Source organism: Stegostoma tigrinum, chromosome 26, assembly GCF_030684315.1.
Source record: "Stegostoma tigrinum isolate sSteTig4 chromosome 26, sSteTig4.hap1, whole genome shotgun sequence".
Classification (NCBI taxonomy): domain Eukaryota; kingdom Metazoa; phylum Chordata; class Chondrichthyes; order Orectolobiformes; family Stegostomatidae; genus Stegostoma; species Stegostoma tigrinum.
In genome coordinates, this window is record NC_081379.1 from 20999582 (window position 1) to 21025386 (window position 25805).

General features: G+C 38.6%; 1 protein-coding gene across 7 annotated transcripts in view; it reads left to right on the forward strand.

Annotated features, from left to right (window-relative positions):
- The window catches only part of zgc:193801 (uncharacterized protein LOC564476 homolog), a 51729-nt gene that overhangs the window by 21612 nt on the left and 4312 nt on the right, over nt 1-25805 (forward strand). For all 7 annotated transcript variants that reach the window (XM_048556066.2, XM_048556062.2, XM_048556065.2 and 4 more), the window contains 5 exons: nt 7706-7896; nt 15308-15502; nt 16724-16876; nt 21823-21960; nt 23068-23160. In XM_048556066.2, the coding sequence (XP_048412023.1) occupies nt 7706-7896; nt 15308-15502; nt 16724-16876; nt 21823-21960; nt 23068-23160 (770 nt within the window). The remainder of the gene's footprint in view (nt 1-7705; nt 7897-15307; nt 15503-16723; nt 16877-21822; nt 21961-23067; nt 23161-25805) is intronic.

Genomic DNA, 25805 nt, shown 5'->3' on the forward strand with positions numbered 1-25805 from the left:
CTATATGGGGCGTACCTAGAGCTTTATAAAGTCTCAGAAGCACATCACTGCTTTTATATTCCAACCCTCTCGAGATAAACGACAACATTACATTTGCTTTCTTAATCACGGACTCTATACCTGCAAGTTAAATGCCAACCGTCCACCAGACCAATAGTCCCAGATCCCTTTGTACATCTGCTTTATGAATTTTCTCACCGTTTAGAAAATAGTCTATGCCTGTATTCTTTTTTCCAAAGTGCAAGACCTCACATTTGTTCACATTGAATTTCATTAGCCATTTCCTGGACCACTCTCCTAAACTGTCTAAATCTTTCTGCAGCCTCCTCACCCCTCAGTACTACCTGCCTGTCCACCTATCTTCGTATCATCGGCAAACTTTGACAGAATGCCCCCAGTCCCTTCATCCAGATCATTAATATATAAAGTGAACAGCTGCCGCCCCAACACTGAACCCTCCGGGACACCACTCATCACTGGTTGCCGTTCTGAAAAAGAGCCTTTTATCCCAACTCTTCCTTCTGTCAGACAGCCAATCCTCAGTCCAAGCCAGTAACTCATCTTGAACACGATGGGCCCTCACCTTGCTCAACAGTCTCCCGTGAGGCACCTTATCAAAGGCCTTTTGGAAGTCTAGATAGATAACATCCACTGGGTTTCCCTGGTTTAACATACTTGTTACCTCTTCAAAGAATTCTAACAGGTTTGTCAGGCACGACCTCCCCTTACTAAATCCATGCTGACTTGTTCTAATTTAACCCTGCACTTCCAAGAATTTAGAAATCTCATCCTTAACAATGGATTCTAGAATTTTACCAACAACCGAGGTTAGGCTAATTGGCCTATAATTTTGCATCTTTTGTCAAGATCCTTTCTTAAACAAGGGGGTTACAACAGCAATTTTCCAATCATCTGGGACTTTCCCTGATGCCAGTGACTTTTGAAAGATCACAACCAAAGCCTCCGCGATTTCCTTAGCCACCTCCCTCAGAACTCGAGGATGTAGCCCATTGGGGCCAGGAGATTTATCAATTTTTAGGCCTTTTTAGTTTTTCTAGCACTTTCTCTTTTGTAATGCCTACCATACTCAACTCTGCCCCCTGACTCCCCTTAATTGTTGGCATACTACCCATGTCTTCCACTCTGAAGACTAACGCAAAGTACTTAAGTTCTTCAGCTATTTCCTTATCTCCCATCACTGGCCTTACAGCATCAATTTGGAGTGGCCCAATGTCTACTTTTGCCTCTCGTTTTGTTTCTTATGTATTGAAAGAAACTTTTACTATCATTTCTAATATTACTAGCTAGCCTACCTTCATATTTGATCCTCTCCTTCCTTCCTTCTCTCTTTGTTATCCTCTGTTTTTGTAGCCTTCCCAATCTTCTGATTTCCCAGTGCTCTTGGCCACTTTATAGGCTGTCTCTTTTTCTTTGATACATTTCTTGACTTTCTTTGTCAGCCATGGCTGTCTAATCCCACCCCGGATAATCTTTCTTTTCTTTGGGATGGAAGTTCTCCACTCAAACCTGGTCGGGGCTCAGTGTGGGTAGCCAAGAAGTCGGACAGTAGTGTGGGTTTGGGCCAACAGAAGATCAGTGTGAGTGATAAAGATCATTTATGTAGGTTTTTGCTTTTGTATAGCATTTCCAGGGTAACTGTCCGGATAAGGACATTGTCTGAAGTCTCTGACTCTATTTTAGTCAATATATTCATTGAGGATCCTGGGGATTTGCTCATTTGAAGCTCAAACTGCATGAGCAATTTCCAGACCCTGACACACATCTCAAGTCATGTAGCTGGCTATCTGAAAACCGAAGATTTAGGCCACTTTCTGTAGGCAACATGTGGGTGCAACAAAGGAGGATGTTCCTTGGAAAATAGAGTGGCTAAAATCTAAAAGAAACTTATTAAAATGAGTAAAATTGAAAAGATTGGGAAGGCATAAAGAACTGACCTGTTGGGCAGGGGGTGAATGCAAATCAATATTGAGAAGTCTTGTAGACTGCATTTTGGAAGGAGTAAAACAAAGAATGGAAGTATGCAAATGAACATAAAGATGCTGCATGGTATGGAACAACATGGTCATACAGCATGGAAACAGACCCTTCAGCCCAACTCATCCATGCCAGCAAAGTTTCCCAAATTAAACCAGTCCCATTTGCCTGTATTTGCCCCATCTTCTTTTAAACCCTTCCTGTTCATCTACCTATCCAAATGCCTTTTAAATATCTGGCAGTTCATTCCATATACAAGCCATTGTATGTGTTTTTTTTTAAGAAGTTGCCCCTCAGGTCCCTTTTAAACAGAAATGCCTATGGGTGCAAAAACATAACCCCTTGAAAGTGTGAATGAAGTAGATTTCTTTTTAAAATGGTGACTGTGTTTTGCATTTCACAAGAAAGGACATAAGAGGGGAGAGAAACCTTGGCATGTTTGTAAAGTAATACACAATTAGCTTACAGTTCAAATACTATGTGAAAGGCCCCTCACTATAGAAGGACATTAAACCATTAGAGAATGCACAAAGTACAGTAGCAATGTAATGCAGCATAGAAGGAATTATAGTTATGAGGAAAAATTGAAATAGAGGATCTAATTTGCAATGTACTCCTGAGAAGACTAGAAAATAAATTTAATAGAGATTTTAGGAATAAGGGCTGATGCTGAAAAGCTAGCTTGAAAAGAAATATTTCTAATTTGAGTTCATCAATGTTGTTGACTTAAAATTGTCACTGAGAGCGCGGTTCGGAGAAATTTCTTTATGTGGAGGATAGAATGTTTTGCCACAGGATGAAATTGAGGCAGAGTTTGTTTTACCACGGAGGAAGTACCTGTATAAGTATTATTGATGGAGCATTTATGTGATGGCTAGGTCTTCTCGGGATCATTAGCACACTAAGGTTGTGAACGGTCTCACTTGCCCTTGCGCATTTACCAGGAATGAATGTGGGCATGGTGGCTCAGTGGTTAGTACTGCTGCTTTACAGCACTAGGGACTCTGGTTCAATTCCAGCTTTGGGTGATTGTGCAAACTCCACATAGACAGACTCCCTGTGTCTGCATGGGTTTCTACCGGGTGTGCTGGTTTCCTCCCACAGTCCAAGGATTGGCCATGCTAAATTGCCCATAGTGGACATAAGAGATGTATAGGTTTGGACATCATGCAGGGATGTCCTTGTATAAATATGTCTGTAATAGTAGTGTGTAGAGAAAATATAGATATGCTGGTACATTAGTCAAAATCTAGCTTTCTGAAAACCAGACAATTTTCTGGCAGGAAATATGAGGGCTGCTGGCATAAGCAATTCAGTCATTGTTCATTCATTTCTAGTACACACACTTTCATGCATAACACTTTTAAAAAGTGGACGGTTTCAATAGATTCCCACAACCATTATCATTTTTGTATAATTGGAGTGAAAATGCAGGTTGCCACATGGGTCTTAAAGTTTTACATCGGTATTAATTCAGATATGTATGGATGCTTATCTCACAAACATTGGTATCGTTTTTCTGAAAGACATCATGGTTTTCTAATTCACATTGTCAGATCTAAGTCCTGACAGCACTTTAAGAGTTGTTTCCTGTTACAATCGATGGAGTACACCATTGATTTTTGTCTCACAGGCCATGGACCATAACGTAGAATTAAAAATACATATCCAGTTGCTAAGTAAACCAATTACATAACTTATCTGTAACATATTTCAAACAAAATCTATCAACCCTGTTTCTTAATAGCTATAGTTATTATACCGAAGTCTTAGAGTCATAGCTGTTCAAGATATGTAGTCTTGAGAGGCTTTTTTTCAATTATCCTTTGAAATAAACAAATAGATTTCACCCTAATAAGAGGGTTTTATTTCTAAAAACGGGAGAAATCAGCTGGGTAGCGTGTTCTTAGCAAGCATTTCTCCAACTTAGTATGTTCTTAGCAGGCTTTCTTCCAACTCAACTAAGTCAAATAAAGTTATGTCAATGTTCCTGAAGAAAGCGACAGCTGTCTAAAGCAAGTCGGGCATATACAAGCCTTGTTTTTCAGAAAAACATCCTGAATATATACAACGAAATTTCAATTACCGCTTTGAGGAAACCAGCCTAGGTACAGCCCCCCATCATGGACAGTCGCAGTGCTGTCTATTCCATTGGCAGTTAATAAAATCTGAGAGAATCAGAAATCCAGCACAGTTTTTTAACCAAGGATGCTGGACACTGAACGTTGGATCTATATAGCTGAATATTTCAGTTTCATTCTGCTATAACTAATTTATATCTCAAATTAGTGAAACATATAACCCTTGTTGTAGACAATACTTTTGAAATGCATTGATCCTGCAGCACTGTAGGTCTTAAACTGTTACTACCTGACGACTTGCCAATCGAGTGCTGCAGTAACAATTCACTGTACATTGTATTCACATGGAAATCAAAATGGACTTCTTTTTCCAGCAATTTAAGTAGGCAGTTATGGCCTGGCAGATGAATCTTTTAAAACTTTCCAGATGCTGGTTTATCTCTGCTTCAGGGTAAAGACTAATTTAAGTTTGGGGGAAAAAAATGCTTGAGGTTTTCTTTGCTTGTTCTCCAGTTTAATTAATATCCAAAGACACCTGAAAGAAGGAGTGAGACTTGAATAAACCTGTTGGACTATAACCTGGTGTTGTGATTTTTTTCTATAACCTTGTCCACCCCAGCCCAACACCAGCACCTCCACATCATATTTACTAAAATGACTATAGATAGTAACTGTGATTAGTGAATTACTCATGTTAACAGGTCTGTATTAGATTAAAGTTATCTTAGAAAATACAGTATTAGTAGTACAGAAATAAAATAATACATGGTACAAAATGTTGCTCAGGGTATTTGTTATCGTGAAAATAGTTTTTTGCTATGCAATAGTCTAAATATATCTAATCGTAGAATAGATGTGTTATCCCAGTCTCCAGTGAGGAATTTGAAAACTAACTTGAAATTTGAGAAATGGTAAGAACTGCAGATGCTGGAGAATTTGAGATAACAAGGTGTAGGGCTGGATGAACACAGCAGGCCAAGCACCATCTTAGGAGCAGGAAGGCTGACATTTGGTTTAGGCCTGAAACATCAGCCTTCCTGCTCCTCTGATGCTGCTTGGCCTGCTGTGTTCATCCAGCTCTACACCTTTTTATCTCTTGAAATTTGAGACTTAATTTTCAATTTCGTGTCACCAGCCATGTCTTTTTGGTTTTACTCTATTTCATAATTTTTCTTCACTATTTTAGTATTTGCCATTCTTCATACAAATCTTTAATTGTTTTAAATTAACATAAATAATAATTATTTTTGAATGCTTAAACATGTTTTACTGAATCAGCTGTTCAGTGTTTACCTAAAACCTCTGACAGCCCACCTGACGATAAGAAATCACAGCTGAGAGACTGTGTGGGGTGAATGCACTTGCGACATTCCAGGAGATAAGACCACCTTCATGAAACATAGCATAAGAAATCGGTGCAGGAAGTAGTCTTTCAGCTGCTTAACCCTGCGCACTATTCAGTGATGTTTTATCTGATACGATCTTGGTCTTAACTGCGCTTTACAAACTATTCCTTGTAACCCTTGATTCCATAGTTCACATATCTGTCTCAGCCTTGAATGTATTAAATGGCTCCACCTCTAAAGATTTCTGGGGTGAAGAATTCCAACACACTTGACCCTCTAAGGGAAGGAATTCTTCCTTCTCTTCATCTTAAGTAGGTAACTTCTTACTCTGATATTTTATTTCTTTGAGAAGGTGACCAAACAGGTAGATGAGAGTAAACCGGTTGATGTGGTGTATATGGATTTTAGCAAGGCGTTCGATAAGGTTCCCCACAATAGGCTATTGTACAAAATGCACAAGAATGGAATTGTGGGAGATATAGCAGTTTGGATCGGAAATTGGCTTGCAGAAAGAAGACAGAGGGTGGTAGTTGATGGGAAATGTTCATCCTGGAGACCAGTTAGTAGTGGTGTACCGCAAGGGTCGGTGTTGGCTCCACTGCTGTTTGTCATTTTTATAAATGACCTGGATGAGGGCGTAGAAGGATGGGTTAGTAAATTTGCAGATGACGCTAAGGTCGGTGGAGCTGTGGATAGTGACGAAGGATGCTGTAGGTTGCAGAGAGACATAGATAAGCTGCAGAGCTGGACTGAGTAATGGCAAATGGAGTTTAATGCAGATAAATGTGAGGTGATGCACTTCGGCAGGAGTAACCGGAAGGCAAAGTACTGGGCTAATGGTAAGATTCTTTAGTAGTGTAGATGAGCAGAGAGATCTCTGTGTCCATGTACACAGATCCTTGAAAGTTGCCACCCAGGTTGACAGGGCTGTTAAGAAGGCATACAGTGTTTTTAGCTTTTATTAATAGAGGGATCGAGTTCTGGAACCAAGAGGTTATGCTACAGCCGTACAAAACTCTCGTGCGGCCGCACTTGGGGTATTGCATACAGTTCTGGTCACCGCATTATAAGAAGAATGTGGACGCTTTGGAAAGGGTGCAGAGATTTACTAGGATGTTGCCTGGTATGGAGGGAAGGTCATACAAGGAAAGGCTGAGGGACTTGAGGCTGTTTTCGTTAGAGAGAAGAAGGTTGAGAGGTGACTTAATTGAGACATATAAAATAATCAGAGGGTTAGATAGGGTGGATAGGGAGAGCCTTTTTCCTAGGATGGTCCCGGCGAGCACGAGGGGGCATAGCTTTAAATTGAGGGGTGAGAGATATAGGACAGATGTCAGAGGTAGTTTCTTTACTCAGAGTAGTAAGGGAATGGAACGCTTTGCCTGCAACGGTAGTAGATTCGCCAACTTTAGGTACGTTTAAGTCATCATTGGATAAGCATATGGACATACATGGAATAGTGTAGGTTAGATGGGCTGAGATCGGTGTGACAGGTCGGCACAACATAGAGTGCCAACGGGCCTGTACTGTGCTGTAATGTTCTATGTTTATTCTCTTGGTATCTACCTTCTCAAGCCCTATCAGAACCATTTTATTTTCACTAACATCACCTGTCAATTCTTCTAACTCCAATCCGTGCCGACCCAGATATAAAGCAAGTGTCATAAACTACCTTTCTTATTTGATGTAAGTATCGGTGTTTTTTTGTCTGGGTATTACCATATGAAATGAATCGGGTAAATGACACCCAGTAAGCAATCAGTGGGGCCATTTTTGGCAAACTTATATAATTATGTGACTAGATAATAGATATGGACAGTGGGCAAAAATACAGTGACAAAATGGTATTAAAGATAATATGCAATTGTCATCTAGTCTATCCCAGCACCCCTGGGCACGTGCAGTATAGAACTTTGTCTGCTCAACTTCAGCAGAATACTGAAACACCCAATATCAGAAGAAAATCTGCAATAGCAGATTTTTCAAACTTTGCCGTCATTAGTGAAATTACCTCCTTGTGCTGAATTACAAAAAAATTAGAAACCAATTTGAGTAGTCAAGTCCACTTAGTATCAGAAGTTTGTTCTGGCTTGAGTGATTGAATGGGACAAGTCTAATCACCTTTGATTAAATTCAGCTTCAGATGGTAAAGGATAAAGCCAAATGAATATGTTCTCTAACTTGTGAAGAAATAATATTTTATTTATAAATTTTGGTGCACTTATTGGTTCACTTTGAATGTTGCTAAGATGCTTAATGGGATGTTTTTTCCCCATTTACCAGGTTTGAAGATACTTCGCTGCTGTAACCACTGCGACATCATTGGAACTATCAAAGAAGAAAAGAAATTTAAAGGCGCACATTGGCACTGCTACCGCTGTCGAAATGGTTTCAATAGACGTGATGAAGCTGTCAAGCATTACAAAACTCATTTCCGCAACCCTCATACCACTTTCCAAATTCAAATTGCACAAGTGAGTTCAAAATGATCAAGTTGCTCAAAGTTCCAGAGACTGCTTTTGATACCAACGCACGTTCTTAAGGACAGGAGGTCTAGAAGTTGAGTCTCAACATCTCACCTCCCTTACCATTGCCCCCCCACCACTCTACCAAGACCTACTTGCAGTTACTGCAGAAGTCCCAATGCTTTGACATTCTCGTGGCTGACAACAAATGAATTGCCCTCAAGGCAGCCATTAACCGTGAACAGATTGTCACATGTAGTCAAATGAGGCTGCGACCTCAAAACAGCAGCTAACTGTCTGTAGTTGGGCAGAAAAAGTAGCTGACTTAATTCATTGGTTCCATTGACCATTTGAATCTTCACCTCTACTCAGTCATATTTATGTAGAACTTGCTTGTCCTTTTATTTTATTGGTAAGACTTAGACCTGCTGGTAAGGGAACAACTTTCAGCTATGCTCAGGATTTTGGTTGAACCTGTCCATTGTCATGGGTAATCCTTTTTATTTAATACTTTGGAAACTCATGTGATGAAACTTTCAGAAAGAACTACATCATTTCTTATGCAGTGGTTTCACAGTAGTTCAATTTTAACATTTTGCCTTAGTAATGACACTCTTTTGAGAAATGTTATACATTTTTAATTATTTCTAGATGTTATGCGAGAAATTATATTTTCAATTTGTACTATACATTGCATTGAGAAACCTGTAACAATTTTTTTGTCTAAATTCGTTCATTCATACGTTTAATTTCACCTTTCCGATTGAGCTTAATTGTTTAATTTTGGCTATTAACTATGATTACAGCACTTTTTTTTATAATTTGCACACTCTGAGGAATATGCCTCTGAATGTTTGTAGATTGATGGAAGGAGAAGTGGAGAGTAAGCTGCTACAGAGGAACAAAAGCTTAATTGTACAGAAATCGTTTTTAGGAAGCTTTGTAGGTGGGAGGGAAGTATCAAGGTAGAGGCTGATGGCAGAATCTCGAGGAAAGGGACAAAGTCACTGAAGGATTGATACTTCTAAGAAATTAGTTGATTGTAACCGTACAATTGAGTGTTTTGCTGAAAATGAGATATTGAATTGTTTCAAATTGCTACTGTGCAGTAATACAGTCAATGCAGTTGTTGACAAATAACTAAGCAATGGATGTTATAGAAGACTGTTAGTTTATTTTCTAGCAATAGTGCTATTACAGCTCTACTGTTTGGGTCAGGTTGACCTTTTAAATTCACATTTGAGTTTCTTCCACATCAGTGGCAATTGTCGTAAACTGTGTAGGACAGATATGGACTGTGCTTATCCAGGTTATTATAGCCTTTAAAGATGGCAGAATGCTGAGCTGTTCCAGAATATCCAGGCAGTGGCACATTTTTCTGGCTATGAGGCATAGTAGAGCTGATCTAACATCAGATAAGAGGTGCACAGGGGCCTGTGTAAATGAGTCAAGTAGACACTTGCCATGAAATTTGTTGAAATTGACACCCCGCATCCTCTGCCCACCTGCCTATTACTTATTTTGGCATGTTTGTAGTTCCCTTAAAAAGCTACCGATAAAAATTAAATTCTGTCTGCTATAAATACATTGCAGCACAACCGTAATTTATTTATCTTAAGTTATATTTAAATCTTCTGCAAATCAGTAATGTGGTGTGAAGGTCATTAATTTGTAATGATATTACACAGTATTTAGTCAGAAGTGTTGTTAAGGAGATGTAATCAATAGTTTAGTGTAGTATGGCACATTTTTTAATGATGTTTATTTTGCTGTTTTCTGTCTAATGTTAGTTTTTAAGAAAATACAAGTTACAAGTGAACCTTTTGAAATAATTGGATTTTCACTTTTTCATATTTGCTCTTTCACCCAGCAGCCCTATTGATGGAGCTTGCTCAGTGACAGCAAGCAAATTTGATGAATGTCAGCAAATCTCTCTTTCAGACCCATAGTTGTACTGTGTACAGCCACATCTGAAGACTGTTGATGTTTAAATTCATTTGTATCAATTGTTGATTGTGAAGAAGAGGAATGAAATTTTGCCCTTCTTGGTTTTCCATCACCAGGATTCATTTCTGCCTTTCCTGCCTTATTGGAAAAAGTGCTATATTTGAGCACTTCCAGACTACTTAAAATCTTCACCTGAACATGAAAGGGAAAAATGCAAGTACCATAAGAGGCAAAAAAAAAAGCCCAATGTCTGTTAGCTTCAAAGGTTCACATTGAATATTATTTCTGTTCATTATTACCTGCTGACTTCTGACCACGATATGTTCAAATTATAGACACCAGGAAATTGATACTCATTAGTAATAGTGCTGTACAAAAATCTGTTGAATTTTCATTCTTGGGTCAGGAGTGCCATTGTCAAGGCCAGTATTTATTGCATATCCCTAATTGTCTTTGAGATAGTAATGAACCCAGCCTCCTAAACTACGAGAGTCCATGTACCATCGGTACACCTACAGTGCTGTTAAACAGAGAGTTCCAGGATATTGACTCAGAAACAGCGAAGGAACAATGGTACACCAATTCTAACTTGGCAATATAAGGATAGGAATGTAGAGGAGCTTTCAACTGGTTGTGTTCTCATGTAACTCCCACCCTTGTCCTGCTACGTGATGAAGTTAGTGGTGGGAGAAGGTGATTGAAGTGCGGTGAGTTGCCTCAGTGCAACCTGTATGTGCTACACACTGTGGAACATATGAAATGGGGGAGTGAATATTTAAGTTAGTAGATGGAGAATTGATTAAAATGTGCTAATTTGTCTTAGATGATGATGAGTTACTGAGTATTGTTGAATTGTTGGTGCTGAGTTCATCCAGGCCATCAAAGAGTATCCTACAGTCAGGAGGGTCTTCAACTGTACCCACGCACGTTGTATGCCTTCCAATCCAATGTCAGTTCTTGCTATTGATTTAGCTTCATTTCCTACATAACAGCTCCGCATTCTCTGCCCATCTGTCTATCCTTTAAAGAGGTTGTGCGTTTTTGGATATTTAATTCCCAGCCCTGATCCCTTTGCAGCCATATATCTGAATGCCCACAACATCATACCCACTAATTGCAATCTACGCTACAAGGTTCTTTTACAATCATTCCTCCATATCTGCTAGGGTTCCCTACTCTTTCCAGAGATAATGAGAGTTCAGAGACAGTATGTTGTCAGTAGTGTGAAGGGCAAGGCGGGTAGATGTGTGGCATGCTGGATGACTAGAGAAATTGAAGCTATGGTCAAGGTAAAAAAGAGGCATTGATCAGGTATAGACAGCTAGGTTCAAGTAAATTCCAAAATGAGTATAAGGGCAGTAGGAATGTATGTGAGGGAAATCAGGAGGGCCAAGAGGGGGACATTAGATCTCTTTGAATTATCTTTAGTAAGTACAGTTAAAGAGATTCTGTAAGTACGTTAAGGGCAAAAGAGTAACTAGGGAGAGAATAGGGCCCCTTAAATATCAACCTGGCCATCTATGTGTGGAACTACAGGAGATGGGTGAGTCACTAAATGAATATTTCACATCAGTATTTACTGAAGAAGGACATGGAAGCGAGGGTACGTGGGGAAATAAATAGTGATGTCTTGAAAAGAGTTCATATTACAAAAGAAGTAGTGATGGATGTCTTAAACGCATAAAGGTGGATAAATCCCCTGGACCTGATCAGATGTTTCCTAAAACTTTGAGGAAATCTAAGGAAGATATTGCAGGCCCCTTGCTGAGATATATACATCTTCAATAACCACAGGTGAGGTGCTGGAAGACTGGAGGTTGGCTAATGTGCCATTATTTTAAGAAAGGTGGTAAGGAAAGGCCAGGGAACTATAGACCAGTGAGCCTTACATTAGTGCTGGGTAAGTTGTTGGAGGAGATTCTGAGGGACAGGATTTACATGCATTTGGAAAGACAAAGACTGATTAGGAATAGTCAACATGACGTTGTGCATGAAAAATCATGCCTCATTAACTTGATTGAGTTTTCTAAAGAGGTGATAAAGAAGATTGATGAAGGCAGAACAGTGGATGTCCATAGACTTCAGCAAAGCGTTTGACCAGGGTCCACTTGGTAGACTTATTATTAATGTTAAATTACATTGGATTCAAGGGGAGCTAGCAGACTGGTTACAAAATTGGCTTGAAGGCAGAAGACAGAGATTGGGGTAGAGGGTTGCTTTTCAGACTGGATGCCTGTGAACAGTCGTGTGCCATGAGAATCCATGCTGGGTCCACTGCTTTTTGTCATTTATGTAAATGATTTGGATGTGAATATAGGAAGTATAGTTAGTAAGTTTGCAGGCGACACCAAAATAAGCAGTGTAGTGGACAGTGATGGGACCTTGATCAGATGTCCCCATAGGATGAGGGGTGACAGGTGGGGTTTAAATGTGAGTTTGCTCGCTAAGCTGGAAGGGTCGTTTTCAGACGTTTCGTCACCATGCTAGGTAACATCATCAGTGAGCCTCCAGTGAAGCACTGGTGTTATGTCCCGCTGTCTATTTACTTGTTTAGGTTTCCTTGGGTTGGTGGTGTCATTTCCTGCGTTGGTGATGTCATTTCCTGTTCTTTTTCTCAGAGGATGGTAGATTGATTTGGAGCCAATGTGTTTGTTGATGGAGTTCCGGTTGGAATGCCATGCTTCCAGGAATTCTCGTGCGCGTAAATAGAAAGCGGGATGTAACTAACACCAGTGCTTCACCGGAGGCTCACTGATGATGTTACCTAGCATGGTGACGAAACGTCTGAAAACGAACCTTCCAGCTCAGTGAGCAAACTCACATCCAGAACTTCAACCTGAGCTACAAATCTTCTAAAAACTCACTAGGTGGGGTTTAATTTAGATAAATGCAAAACATTGCATTTTGGGAAGGCAAACCAGGGCAGGACTTATACAGTTAATGTTTGGATCCTGGGGCATACTGCTGAACGAAGAGACCTAGGGAATTGCAGGTAGACAGGGTGGTGAAGAAGGCATTTAGCATGCTCACCTTCATTGGTCATAATATTGAGTACAGGAGTTGAGATGTCATGTAGCGGCTGTACAGGACTTTGGTGAGGCCACTTTTAGAATACTGGATACAATTTTGGTCACCATTCTAAAGGAAAGATATTAAACTTGAAAGAGTTCAGAAATGATATACAAGGATGTTGCTGAGACGAGTGTTTCAGATTTGGGGAGAGGCTGAAGAGGCTGGGGCTTTTTTTCTCTAGACTGTCGGAGGCTGTGGATTGACCATTATAGAGGTTTATAAAATCATGAGGGGCATGGATTGGGTGAATACCAAGGTCTTTTTCCTACAGTGTAGGAGTCCAAAACTAGATTTGAAGTAAGAGAAAGACGTTAAAAGGATTTGAGGGATAGCTTTTTCTCGCAGAGGTTGGTACATGTATGAAGCAAGCTGCCAGAGAAGGCAGATATAATTGCAACATTTAACTGCCACTCTTTAGTTAGATGAATAAAAAGGGTTTAGAGGCAAATGGGCCAAATACTGGCAAATGGAATTAGGTCAGAATACGTTGGACTGAAGTGTCTGTTTACATGCCATGTAACTCGAGAACTCTATAGCCTTTGCAAATTATGAAATTCGCAAGTGAGGAGCTTGTTGTATAGGTTTAAAAATCATGGATTTGCGATTTTTGCCCAAAGATGTTGATTTTTGTTGTTAACTTATTTTTCAGCACGAACATATGTGTGGTTTTGAAGATACAGAAGATTTACTGTACCTTGTTTTATATGCTGCACTTGTTTCAGTACTGCCCTTCTCATAGTTATCCTGTTATATCCTGTGCCTGAAGTGAGATTCCTGACCCTTTCCATTTCTCTCTCTGTCCTATTAACTTGTTTTGGAAACTTTAATATCCTCTCCTGAGCAACTATCTTCCTCCTTCCCCCTCTTCTACCATTAACTAGTTTAAAATACTTGTGACTCAACCTTGATTTATACCATCAATTCATCTCCCTCAGTCTGAATCTTTCTTGCAATAAGATACAAGGCCTTGGTTTGAATGCTTGTAAAGTCAGGTTTAACCATTAATCTCGTGTGTTCTGGCCTCTATTGGCAGTATACTGTGAAATACTTTGAATTCTTTTTTAAAATTTGTTTGTATTTCCAAATTCTGCAATGGCTTTGCTCCTCCCCTGCGCGCGCACACACACACACCCATCTAAACCTATTTAAGGATGCTTCTTAAACCCTTTGATCACCTCTTTTAACATCTCATTACCTAGTGCAATGTCAAATTCTGTTTGATAACATAATACTGACAAACTCTACTATTGAGTAGTTCAGTGTGGGGTGTCTTGGAGATGAGAGAGAAGGTCGACATGAAACTGGGGAGGAAAGCAAGGGGAAAAGCAAAAAAATGCACTTCTTGAAAAGTCATTGATCTTAACGCAAAACGTCACAGCCTGGACCTTTGGTTAATGGTGAAGGAGCAGTGCTTAACACCTATTACATGTACAGATTACTTATAGTAGGCATTAGCTTAGCACTTTGGGTTTATTAAGAGTGCAGTTTAACAAGGGATCTAATTCTTCCCATCGAATTTTATGATAATGAATAACTTATTTGCAAATGAAAATCTACTAATTAGAGCAGGTAGATTCAGCTACCCACTCCTATATGTTCTCAATTGCAGTATCTGATAGTCAGTGCAGAACCACTGTAAAGGAAGTATATGATACTTTTGCTTAGAATGCTCTTCTGTACCAAATTGAGTTTTCAAATGATCCAGACTGAGAGTTGCAGAATGATTCAATGAGTCGGCATGTTGTCCTTTCACACCTGAAATGTAGTCTAATTTGGATGAATCAGACGTCAAGAGTTTATTTAGTCTTAATCCATTCCAGTGGTTTAATGAAAATAATTACGACAATGTGGGAAAATTTCTCAACAAACTTATTGTGTACTACTTTTTAAATGGCATTAGCCAATTTTTCATTCTGTATTTTGTTTATTGCTTTTCTGCTGGGAAAAATGATTATCACAGAAAGACATAGGGGACGATATGGTGTACGTTTAGACTATTGTCACCTTTTTTGAAATTTACTTAAATTCATCACGTTTTGAAGAATAAGTAAATTTAGAATGAGTCAACATACTTGGTTAGAAAATGGAATTGTGAATTAGGGTCTCGGAGACATTTAGCAGAATCAATAGTGTGCTTACCAATATAATGCAATATACCATGCACATGTACAAAGAATAGAATCGTGTAGACAATGTGATGTCATCCAGCTGTACAGCTAAAACTTGAATAATTCTGGTGTAGTCTAAGCAATTTCTAAGTATTTATGAATGATGATTATGCAATTTATTTTAAAATCCTATTTATTCACCTTGTAAACCGATTTCTTATCAAAGATTGATTTTAAAATAGATTTACCAATATCTTTGTGATAATATGTTGTGCGCAATCTTTTTTTTTTAGGAGGTAAATAGTCGACAGTATTACGAGCAAAGTGCAGAAGCACATCATAAAGCTTACGGAGGCAACCGCATTACTTCTGGTGGGACAATAGATGTCACACCAATTAGTCCTGTTGTGACAGAAGTAGCCATTAACACAACAACATCAACCCTTACCACAGAGAAAAATGATACTATTATAGGACAGGCTGCAAAGGTATGTCGTCAAAGCAGAATGGAAATTAGGGTTTTTTTGTATCCCTAATATCATCCAGCTGTAATCTTTGAGTACCATGGTCTTCCCATTCACCTGGAAAGTTGATCCCCGTGTGCTGCAGCGAAACTTATGACAAATTGAGAGGGCAAAGTGTCTTGAATGAACTGTAGAAATTAGTCAGATTATTGTAGATGAGGATTATAAGAATTTTGATCAAAAGATTATGCACATACAAGTAATTTTGCTTGAGTTTGCACACAAATCTAGATGTTTAATGTCATTATTTGATTTCATAATTGTCATAATTTTGAAGCATAGAAAATATAGATGAGCTATTCAGATATCTATTTAGTCAAACCTATTGAAGATGAAAATGAATGCAGAAGCAAATTTCTGGAATCTAGTTAAAATTAACTTTGTTTTACAGTAAATTGCAGAAATAAATTTGCAGGTAAATGATGTATCTATATTCCAATATCCATGCTATGACTGAAAATAAGCTTAGGAATTCATAAGTGGAAAATATATCTGAGACTTGCACCTGTTTATTTACAGTGCGCCCCCCCCCCCGCCCCCGAGATAAATAACTGATTTCAAAAATGGCACACAAATCAACAAACTTATTATGTACTACTTTTTAAATGGCATTCGCCAATTTTTCATTCTGTATTTTGTTTATTGCTTTTCTGCTGGGAGTTTTATTCCTCTGATAAGCCAAGTAAAGAATAATTACGCTGACAAGTTTTTAATTTTCCAATGTTAATTTTTCATATTTGTCTTCACATTTTCAGTTGTGCCTAGGCTTTATCCTTTTAAAAAGGTGATGTCCAAAAATATATCGTGTGTGTGTATATATAATATATATATGCATATAGATGGTTTAAAATTAAAAACAAAGACAGTACTATAAATAGAACAGTTATTAATGATATTTCATCTTTAAAATCATTCAGATTACAGGACAGTATGGTGATTGGTTTACATTGGACATTCTCATGTCACATTTTATAATTAAATGTTTCAGTTTTGCAGAGATCAGATTGACATGCTCGAAATATAAGATCTCCTGATTGGAGTTGTAATACACTTATGATGTATGCTACCTGAAACCTGAAAGTTTGAATTGTCAAATATTGGATTCACAAAATAGGTACTCTCAAAAACAGTTCAACATCTCAATGTTAGTAATAATAATAATTTTTACTGTTATCTTTTTAAAAGGATGGCAATTTGACCAGTGGCATCACTGTTGGCCCAGAAGAAACTATGGGCTCTACATCAGCAGATGCACATCAAACTCTGGTTCTTATGGACCCAGATGGGGAAAATGGAGAGCTTTTGTACAATGATACTGCAAACCTAGTTGCAGAACAGGTGAAATTCTAAATCCTTTTTTTGTTATTATTTTATATTATGCTTACTAAGTGGACTAATTTTTCAGTTGGACTGTTGAAGATGGTGGTCACATTTATTTTGCTTCTTCACGTTTGATTGAATAGGAGAACCATGCAAACCAGGAAGAATCCAGATTTGGTCTCCAGTTTGATGATGGTCTCAGATGACCTAGCAACATCAAGCTGCTTTGTTTACTGGGGAGTTTCTTGGAATGAAACCTGGATCTACCTGTTACTGCTTCAAGTTTCCTGGGAGCTTATAGTGCTATAACATGCCCACTGCAACACTAAGACCCCACAGATCATGTCATCACACGATCATCCCATTCTGGCTTGCTGACTTCACCGCTCTGCCTTCACATTGCTGCATGGAAAGCTGCACTGTGAACTACTTGGGGTCAGTGGACTGGGGTTAGGGAGTGGGAATAGAGATGAATTCCTATGTATGTGGTATTGTATGTGAGCCAGAAAAACTAATTTATAAAATGCTGGCAACAAAGAGTCAAGATTGACAAATAAATGTGAGGTTTATTACGGATAACATAATAACAGTTTTGTCTCTTTCACTTGCAAGTTGTTGAATCTGTGCTGTAAGTCATGTTCCCAGTTTGCTACCCTCAGAATTGCCCTACTGCTGATTTAGGCAACTAAGTTACAAAGTGTTCCATAATGATGCTTAAGATTTTTTAAAATTAGAGAATGACAAATCTTAATTACTACTTATCAGAAGCAGTAACTGGGCTCACTTTGAAATTACTGTCGTTGCTGTAAGTTCCATGTGAGAAGTGATTAAGTAAAATTGCCATGTTTCTGCTGCCTGTACCTGTAAGAAGTGTGTTTGGATCCTTCTATATTTAAAGTAAAGCCTCTGAGCACTTTTCTGGAACAGTTCCACCAAAAGAAAGACAATCAGTCTCCTTCTGATGTAAGGCTTTGACATTCACTTGCTGCCTGATTTAAACCAGCAGTGAGTCAGCATAGATATTATTTAAGGCAGATAGCATTTCATTGTGCTATAAGACCAGACCCGGGTTAAATGGAAAATGAGTGCAGCATGTCTAGACCGCAGCTGTGTTTCCCTGTAGCTTATTGCTAATTTAATGTGTAGCCTGAAATGATGCATTACTATTATATTTTGCTTAAATGCATTAGTCCTGCAGAACATTCTGAATGTCCTCTGCTTTTCAAGCAACCCTATCACCATAGGTATTCAGAAAAATATTTTTACTTTTACTCATGTGACCGCCAAAAATGAAATAGATTACTTTCCAATGGAAAACTTGACAGCCGTACAAATTTGTATTATTTTTAAGTTTTCTCTTACTGCATCCCCCACTTTTATCAACATTTGTTTTTGGTCATCCTTTAAGAGGTACTAAATATGAAGAAAATGGGGATATATGACCTGCCATTAATTACTCCTCTGGGAAGTGAACAGCATTCTTTTCAAGATTGCATGGCACTCTGGCGTCAGCCATGATGATGTTAGGGGCTCAATGGTTGATTGAGGAATCCGGTGCTGGGAAGTGGGTGTCCATTGAGAGCCACCCATCTGCCTTTGCTACCAAACCCCTTCCCACCTCTCCCCTGTGATTTACCTCCCCTTACACTAGTGTCGCTCCATGTTGGTAGAACCATAGAGTCACACAGCATGGAAACAGACATTCAGTCCAACCAGTCCATGCTGACAATGTTCCCAAACTAAACTATTCCCATCTGCCTGCATTTGGTCCATATCACCTCAAACCTTTCCTACTCATGTACTTATCCAAATGCCACTTAAATGTTGTCATTGTACCGGCATCCACCACTTCCTCTGGCAGTTCATTCCACAAGCCATTCTCTGTTTAAAATGGATGCCCCTCATATCCTTTGTTAAAACTTCCTCCCCTCACCTTAAAAGTATGCCCCTTGATTTTAAACTCTCACCCTAGGGAAAAGACCCTTCACCTTACCCTAGGCTTAAGGCTGTGGCATATCAGTGTAAGGCTGCTGTCTCCCGTTGACACCGCAGTTCAACAGAGATTCGTGATCCCAGAGAAAACTAATAGTAGCCTGAAAATGCTGTATGTAGCATAGTGGCCCTGCCGTACAAAGGTAATGTGTGGCCTCATCAGCTAGTGTGCGAGGGCTTTGATATCTCCTTTAAAATCAGTCAGTCTTGCCGATTTGTAATGTTTTTCTTCCCCTGTTCCCCTCTACGAATTATGAACACCGATCACTCCCTTCCTCTTCGCGATCCTGGGCTGTGGCCTGTTACTGCTGGTTTTCATTGCTGTAGGCAGGGAATAAAAGGAAAAATAATATTGAGATCCTGAATTTTGTGTTCAAGGTCACACTTTCTAAATCCCTGAAAATATTTAGGCCTGTAGCAACATTCCATTATTAGTCTAGATGTATTAGTGTGTGGTTGATCTGTACTTTTCTTCTTCTTTTGATTGGGTTACAGCTGTTAGGTTATAGTATTATATTTACTTTGCAATGCAAAAATGATTAAGTCCACATTGCTGTTTTCCTTCTGAGGTGACTTGCTTATGATCAGCCGTACCACATTTTTAGGCTAAGCCATATTAGCCCAGAATTGTGGGGAGTAGAGAATTTTGTAGTTTGTACTGTGAATTTTCTATTCCTCTTAGTCTTCAGCTCCAATAATTCTGAATTGAAAATTTTACCTTCTCAAAACTGATAATAGTGATGAGGTCAACAAGGGCCTTCATGAATATAAGGTTCAATAGTCTATTCATAACGAATAAAATTAAAAGATTTTGGAGGTCAGTAAGACTCCGAAGTTGTGATATGAACATGTGATTTTAAACATAATGTACCAAAATATCATTACATTATATGCTAGAAGATATATAGTTCTAACTTTGTTTGCCTGAGGTAAAGTACAAGGTATAAAGATTAGAAGAATCCCAAATCATTTTGAGTTACAGACTGTTGCTTTGGGTTCGGATTAATTTAGTTCAAGAAGTACAGTAACCAAAAGTGGCAGTTACATACGCAGAGAGCTGTTTGATTTTTTTTTTTGCTTGTTCATAAGACATGGGTGCTACAGGCAGGGCTAATATCTATTGACCATCCCGAATCACTTTGAAGCTGATGGTGAGCAACCACCTTGGATCTTGTTATCCATGTAATTTAGGTACACCCACAGCGCCTATCCAGAATTATTGAACTGTAGCAGTTTGATACAACTGAGTAGCTTGCTAAGTCACATTGGAGGGCAGTTAAGAATCAACCACACTGAAGAGGAGTTGGAATCACATGTATGCCAGGCAACATATGGGACATCAATTTCCTTTTCCTAGCAGTAGTTAGTAAAATGGATGGGATTTTACAGCAAACATGATCATCACTGATTTAAGTATTTTCTAATCAACTTGTTAAGGGATATTATTACAAATCTCTGGAGCAGATGGGACTTGAACCTGGGCCGCCTGGTTCTGAGATAGGGACATTACCACTCCACCATTAGAGTCCTCCTCATTATTGATTTATTCTAGATTTATTAATTATCCACAGCTCCCCTAAACCAATTCACAGCAAATCAAATTAGATAATTGGCATTTCTTTGCCAGAAGCATAACTGGCTCATGAAATGATCCTATATAGTCTCAATTTGTGATGTTCGTGCCTAGAAAACCTTTTTTAAATTTTGTTTTTTTTTTAAACTTGATTTCCGTTGTATCAATTAATTGTCTTCCCTAATGCATTTGTTTTCTCTGAAGGCCATGAACAATCTGCCCATTTTAACTTAACTTATCTGCTGGCTGGAGATATCTTTGCTCATCAACGTGTTCAGAAATGTTAAGACACATCTTTGCATATGTAGCACTTGAAACCAGGCCTCTTGAGATAGGAACACTACAACTGCACCACAGGGCACCTTGCCTGCCGATTGTAGTTATTTAGTTTAATGAACCTGTGTTGTGACAGGTCTGAATCTGTTGGCTCAGAAGTAGAAGCACTACCACAGCATCACAACACCTCAAGAGCAGAAAATAGTGTTAGAAATTTCCAGAAGCAAGAATAAGAGTGGGATTTGAGTCCATGCCTACAACGTACGATAGATTAGCAATGCATTAACATCTTAGCCACTTTTTGACTGGGTGTTGGTTATATATTTTATATGGCAGTAGAATTATTATTAGTTACTAACTGGTTTCCAAATAGAAAGTGTAAATAGGATCCTTATTCTGTGAAATGGTAGCCCTAACTGTATTGAGTTTAACTCCTTACAGCACATCAAATACAGCAACTTCTGGAAACCCTCCATATTTGAGACTTGCACATTTTTGCAGCAAGTCGTAGGATTTGCAACTCATGCCACATTTCATCTTCAACACACATTTGTTTCTCTTAAATGTATTTTTGCACTGTGAACTTGCCATTTTTCTTGAAAGTTCTATAAAATGCCTGTTATAAAATTATTTGCTGCTTTTTCTTATAGATAGTTAAAAATTTAACTGCCCCATAAATTATAATTATCACTAACTTAATTTTAAATGTATGTATAACTGCTCCTAATTATTTAATCTGATAGTATTATGCTCAGTAAGTGATCTTGGAACAATAGGTCTAACTCCAGGCAGCTTTTTACAATCAAAATATACCAGCAGTTTGTATCCAGAATTCTGAAGGCAGTTGTCCATGAATCAGTCTATGCATAACCTTACAACTTTTATTTTAAAACTTGAATATACCATCCTGAAGGTTGGGAGCAAACATTTTGATATTTGCATACTGGCTCTGTGATAATTAGCTGATTAGATTTTGGTAAAACACCAATGTGGAATGATCCTTCTCAGATTTTGATAAAATAACAAAAGCCCAGATGATAGCCTTCTTCCAGTCTTTCCTTCCTTACATCCTTTCTTGTGTGGCTTTAATAACTGAAAGTATATGTTTTTAACAATATTTCAGAGTAATGGAACTTTGGATCGAAATCTGCTAATAGAAAAACAACTACTCGAACTACACCAGCAGAATCATCAGCTTCAATTAGAGAAAGCAGAAACTGAGCGCAGACTCCAAATGGAAATCCACCAGCTAAAAGATCAGGTATGTAAAACAACAATCATTAGTGGTGCTAACCAATTTCTTTTATGATGTACCTCAGGAATGTTGGTAATGTTCACATTGAAGCAGATGCAGCAAATCTTATGATTTAATTTAGTTGTCAGAGTACATGTGGGTCTGCTACAAGTTCCATTATTTACAATACATAGAAAAATTATACATTTCAGTATTCAGAATCACAATGTAGAACAAATTAGTCAGCAGTACATAATGTCTGAATTAGACTACAAACAGAAGAAAATAAAGAAGTAAATTGTGGATACACAAGTTTTTTTATGAATTTTGCATGCCTCAAGACTTGATCTCAGGCACAGAGTTCCATGCGCTAAATGTGAGGGCAGGTTATTTAGCCAAATCGTGAACCTCAGTTCTAAAATTCCATCTAATCAGCAGCCAGCATCTTTGGGATTCAAGAGATGCTGGAATGTGAAACTTAAACATTTGATGAGGTAACTACTTTTCCTTTGGGTATATGTTCAGCCATCCATGCCCTTCAGTAGTGTTCAGATTAGGGCAGTGATGGCTCCTCCCAAGTAGGTGCCTCATGTTGCCCAACTTGGAAACCAGCCACTTCTTGCCTTCCAGGTAATCAGGCCAGCAGCAAGTTGAGGCACTTAATTGGTAGCTAATTAAACATTACGATCCTTAATTGGTGATCAAGAAGATCACCTGTGGACTTTCTCATTTAGCACTTAACTACTGAGATGGCAAAAAGTGGGCAAATATTTTTTGATATCAGCTCACCCAATTATTTGCCTTTTTCTTCACCTCTGGGGTAGGGAGATCATCACACCTGCTTTGTAATTAGTAGCCATCTACTTTGGGGGAAAAAACAAGTCAAAGATTCCAAAGGCTTGCTGATCATGCAACAGGACATTAATGAGAAACACCAAACGGATGTCTTCCTGTTTTTCATTTGTAATAGCACTAATTATTTTATTCCGTGTTGCCTCTATTGTCAGTGATATTGCCAATATGTGAATACTCAAAAATGAAAGACTGCTTTGCTTTGAATTTGTTTCTAATTTACTCCTTTTGTAGAAAAATTGTTTCTAACTTTTTGAAAAATTGTTCATGTCCATGCTTTAGATTGCAAGCCTTACAGAAGCCAATTGGCAAATGGCCGAAGAACTAAAGCAATACAAAAGTTCTGGAGATATTGAAAACAAAATAAGTCAAATGGTGATTATGAAATATTTAATCATTTTGTGTTTGTATTATCTGTGTATATAAACATGCTGTGGGCAAGCATACACAGAATGAATAATGGTGATGCTGTTTATGTTGTTATAATGAGGGAAATCAGATGGTTATCTCTGGAGCTTACACGTCTGCATTAAAACAAGGAAATCCGATAAGACCATAAAAACCGTGAATGCTGGAAATCCTAAATTAAAACACAAATTGCTGGAAAAATTCATGTTCTGGCAGCCTCTGTGGAGCGAAAGTATAGTTTCCAGTTTCGGGTTCAGTTACCCTTCTCCAGGAAATCAAAATGTTGCTGCCACAGATATCTTCTCCCCCCACAGGATGCAATGTTGACTTTTCTCATAGATTCTCCTCGTGGAACTTTTGAAAGAAGGTTGGGCTGGAGTAGTACATTTTTAAAACTGTAATTATTAGCACTCAACATACTCTAAGGTACTGAAAAATTAATTCTGCACATTTGGGGTTATGTTACTCAAAAGCAGATTTGTATGAAAGATTTAATTTCCTTTTTTCCCCCCCCCCCTCTCTTATTTAAGCCAATCTGTATATCCTAATCATTTGCACACTTGCCACATATGATTTAAATTTAACTTACTCCAACACATTTCTGTTCGGCCTCCTTACCTTTGATAAACTTGAGATTATCTAAATCTCTACTGCAGGTGCCCTCATTCTCATTAGTGCATAACCCCTCAATCTTAACTTCCTTATTCTTGTTCTTAAATCCCTAAAAGGCCTGACTTGTCCCTTACCCTAATCCCAAGTAGCTCTGTAGGCCCTCAAGATATCAGCATTTCTGGTCTCGGCAGCACACCTGATTTTTAAATGCTTCACCCTTGCCAGACATCCCTTTAAATGTCACAGCTTTAATATCTAGAATTTCCTCCCTAAATCTCTGTTTTCTCCCTTTCCTTTGAGGCACTGTTTGGTATGTATGATTTTGAAGCTTTTGATCTACTATACAGAGGATCTGGATCGCGCAGGCTTGAAGGGCCTGTTCCTGTGCGATAATTTTCTTTGTTCATTATCTCCTGACATGGCTTATTGATTTGATATTGCTCCAGTGAAGTACCTTGGGATGTTTCACTATGTAAAGTTGAGATATAGTTGTAAGTTGATGGTTTGAACTCTGCTTATCTCAGCTAGGATTTCTTAATCAACTTGGTCTTTTGGTTTTGCTTGCCCATCAAATTCATGGCACACATTCCTTCTACGGGCCGTCGATGTAGAAAAGACTGTACTCTGGAGAAGATCTCATTTGACAAGTTTGTGTGCCGTTGTCAACAGGGTGAATGGAATGTGCACTTCCTCTGTTGCTGAGAACAAAAATCAGGGCCAGTAGCTCATAATATTATCACCTAAGATTGTCCTCCAGGCCAGTATTAGTGCAGTTTGTCATTGGAACACCACAGTTTTGTTATCCATTCTGCATCATACTGATGTGCCAGGATTTTTTTATGTGACGTCCTACATGTCTTATTTTTAATATTGAACATGCAATAGGAGAGGGCACTCACCATTCTTTAGGAGCAAAGCAGCAGCGGTTCTCAGTGCAGGTGTACACACAGTTAAATGTGAAAATGAGCAAATTGCTGTCTGAATTTCCCTGCTGCCTACAAGCTGTGTTATATTGGTTCCTTGCTGAGGATTTGCTGTTCAAATACAAGGAGGGCTGAAGTTTCTCATCCCTTCGTGTCCAGTTTTCTATCCCACCCACCAGTAACCCAAATGTCGCCACAATACTTTGGGTAGATTTTCATCTTCACTATTGAGATAGTAATTTGGAAGGTTGATCTTATTTGAGTTTTATTTTGGAATCAAATGGATCCATAAATGACATAGTTTTTCTCTACCAGACTACTGTTGATGATGAAAATTAACCTTATTGTGTGATCTTAACTCTTTTTGGTTTTGAAAACTATCATACCTTTACCTCTTAATATTGCAAAGCAGGTGAATTTCATGACCTGGTAATTCACCTATTTCAAACTGGTAGGCACTTAGATATGGCAAATCCTCAGACTAAACTCAAAGCTGTTGCTTTACGTATCTTCAGTTTCATTAATCTTAATTGATGTTACCCACAATCATGTGCTTTGCTAATGAACTCAGTTGATTCCAGAGTTGAGGGTTGGATTATGAGGAGAGACTGAGTAGACTGGGATTATACTCATTGGAATTCAGAAGAATAAGGGGAGATCTTATAGAAACATATAAGATTATGAAGGGAATAGATAAGGTGGAGGCAGGGAGGTTGTTTCCGCCAGCAGGTGAAACTTGCACTAGAGGGTATGGCCTCAAAATAAACGGAAGCAGATGTAGAACTGAGGTCAGGAGGAACTTCTTCACACAAAAGATTGTGAATCTGCGGAATTCCCTGCCCAGTGAAGCGGTTGAAGCTACACCTCTGAATGTGTTTAAGGCAAAGCTAGATAAGTTTTTGAACAGTAACAGAATTAAGGGTTATGATGAGTGGGTGGGTAAGTGGAGCTGAGTCTCAAAAAGATCAGCCATGATCTTATTAAATGACAGGGCAGGCTTGAGGGGCCGGATAGCCTACTCCTGCTCCTAGTTCTAACGTTCTAACCCTAAAATAGATTCTGAGTAAACACAATCCT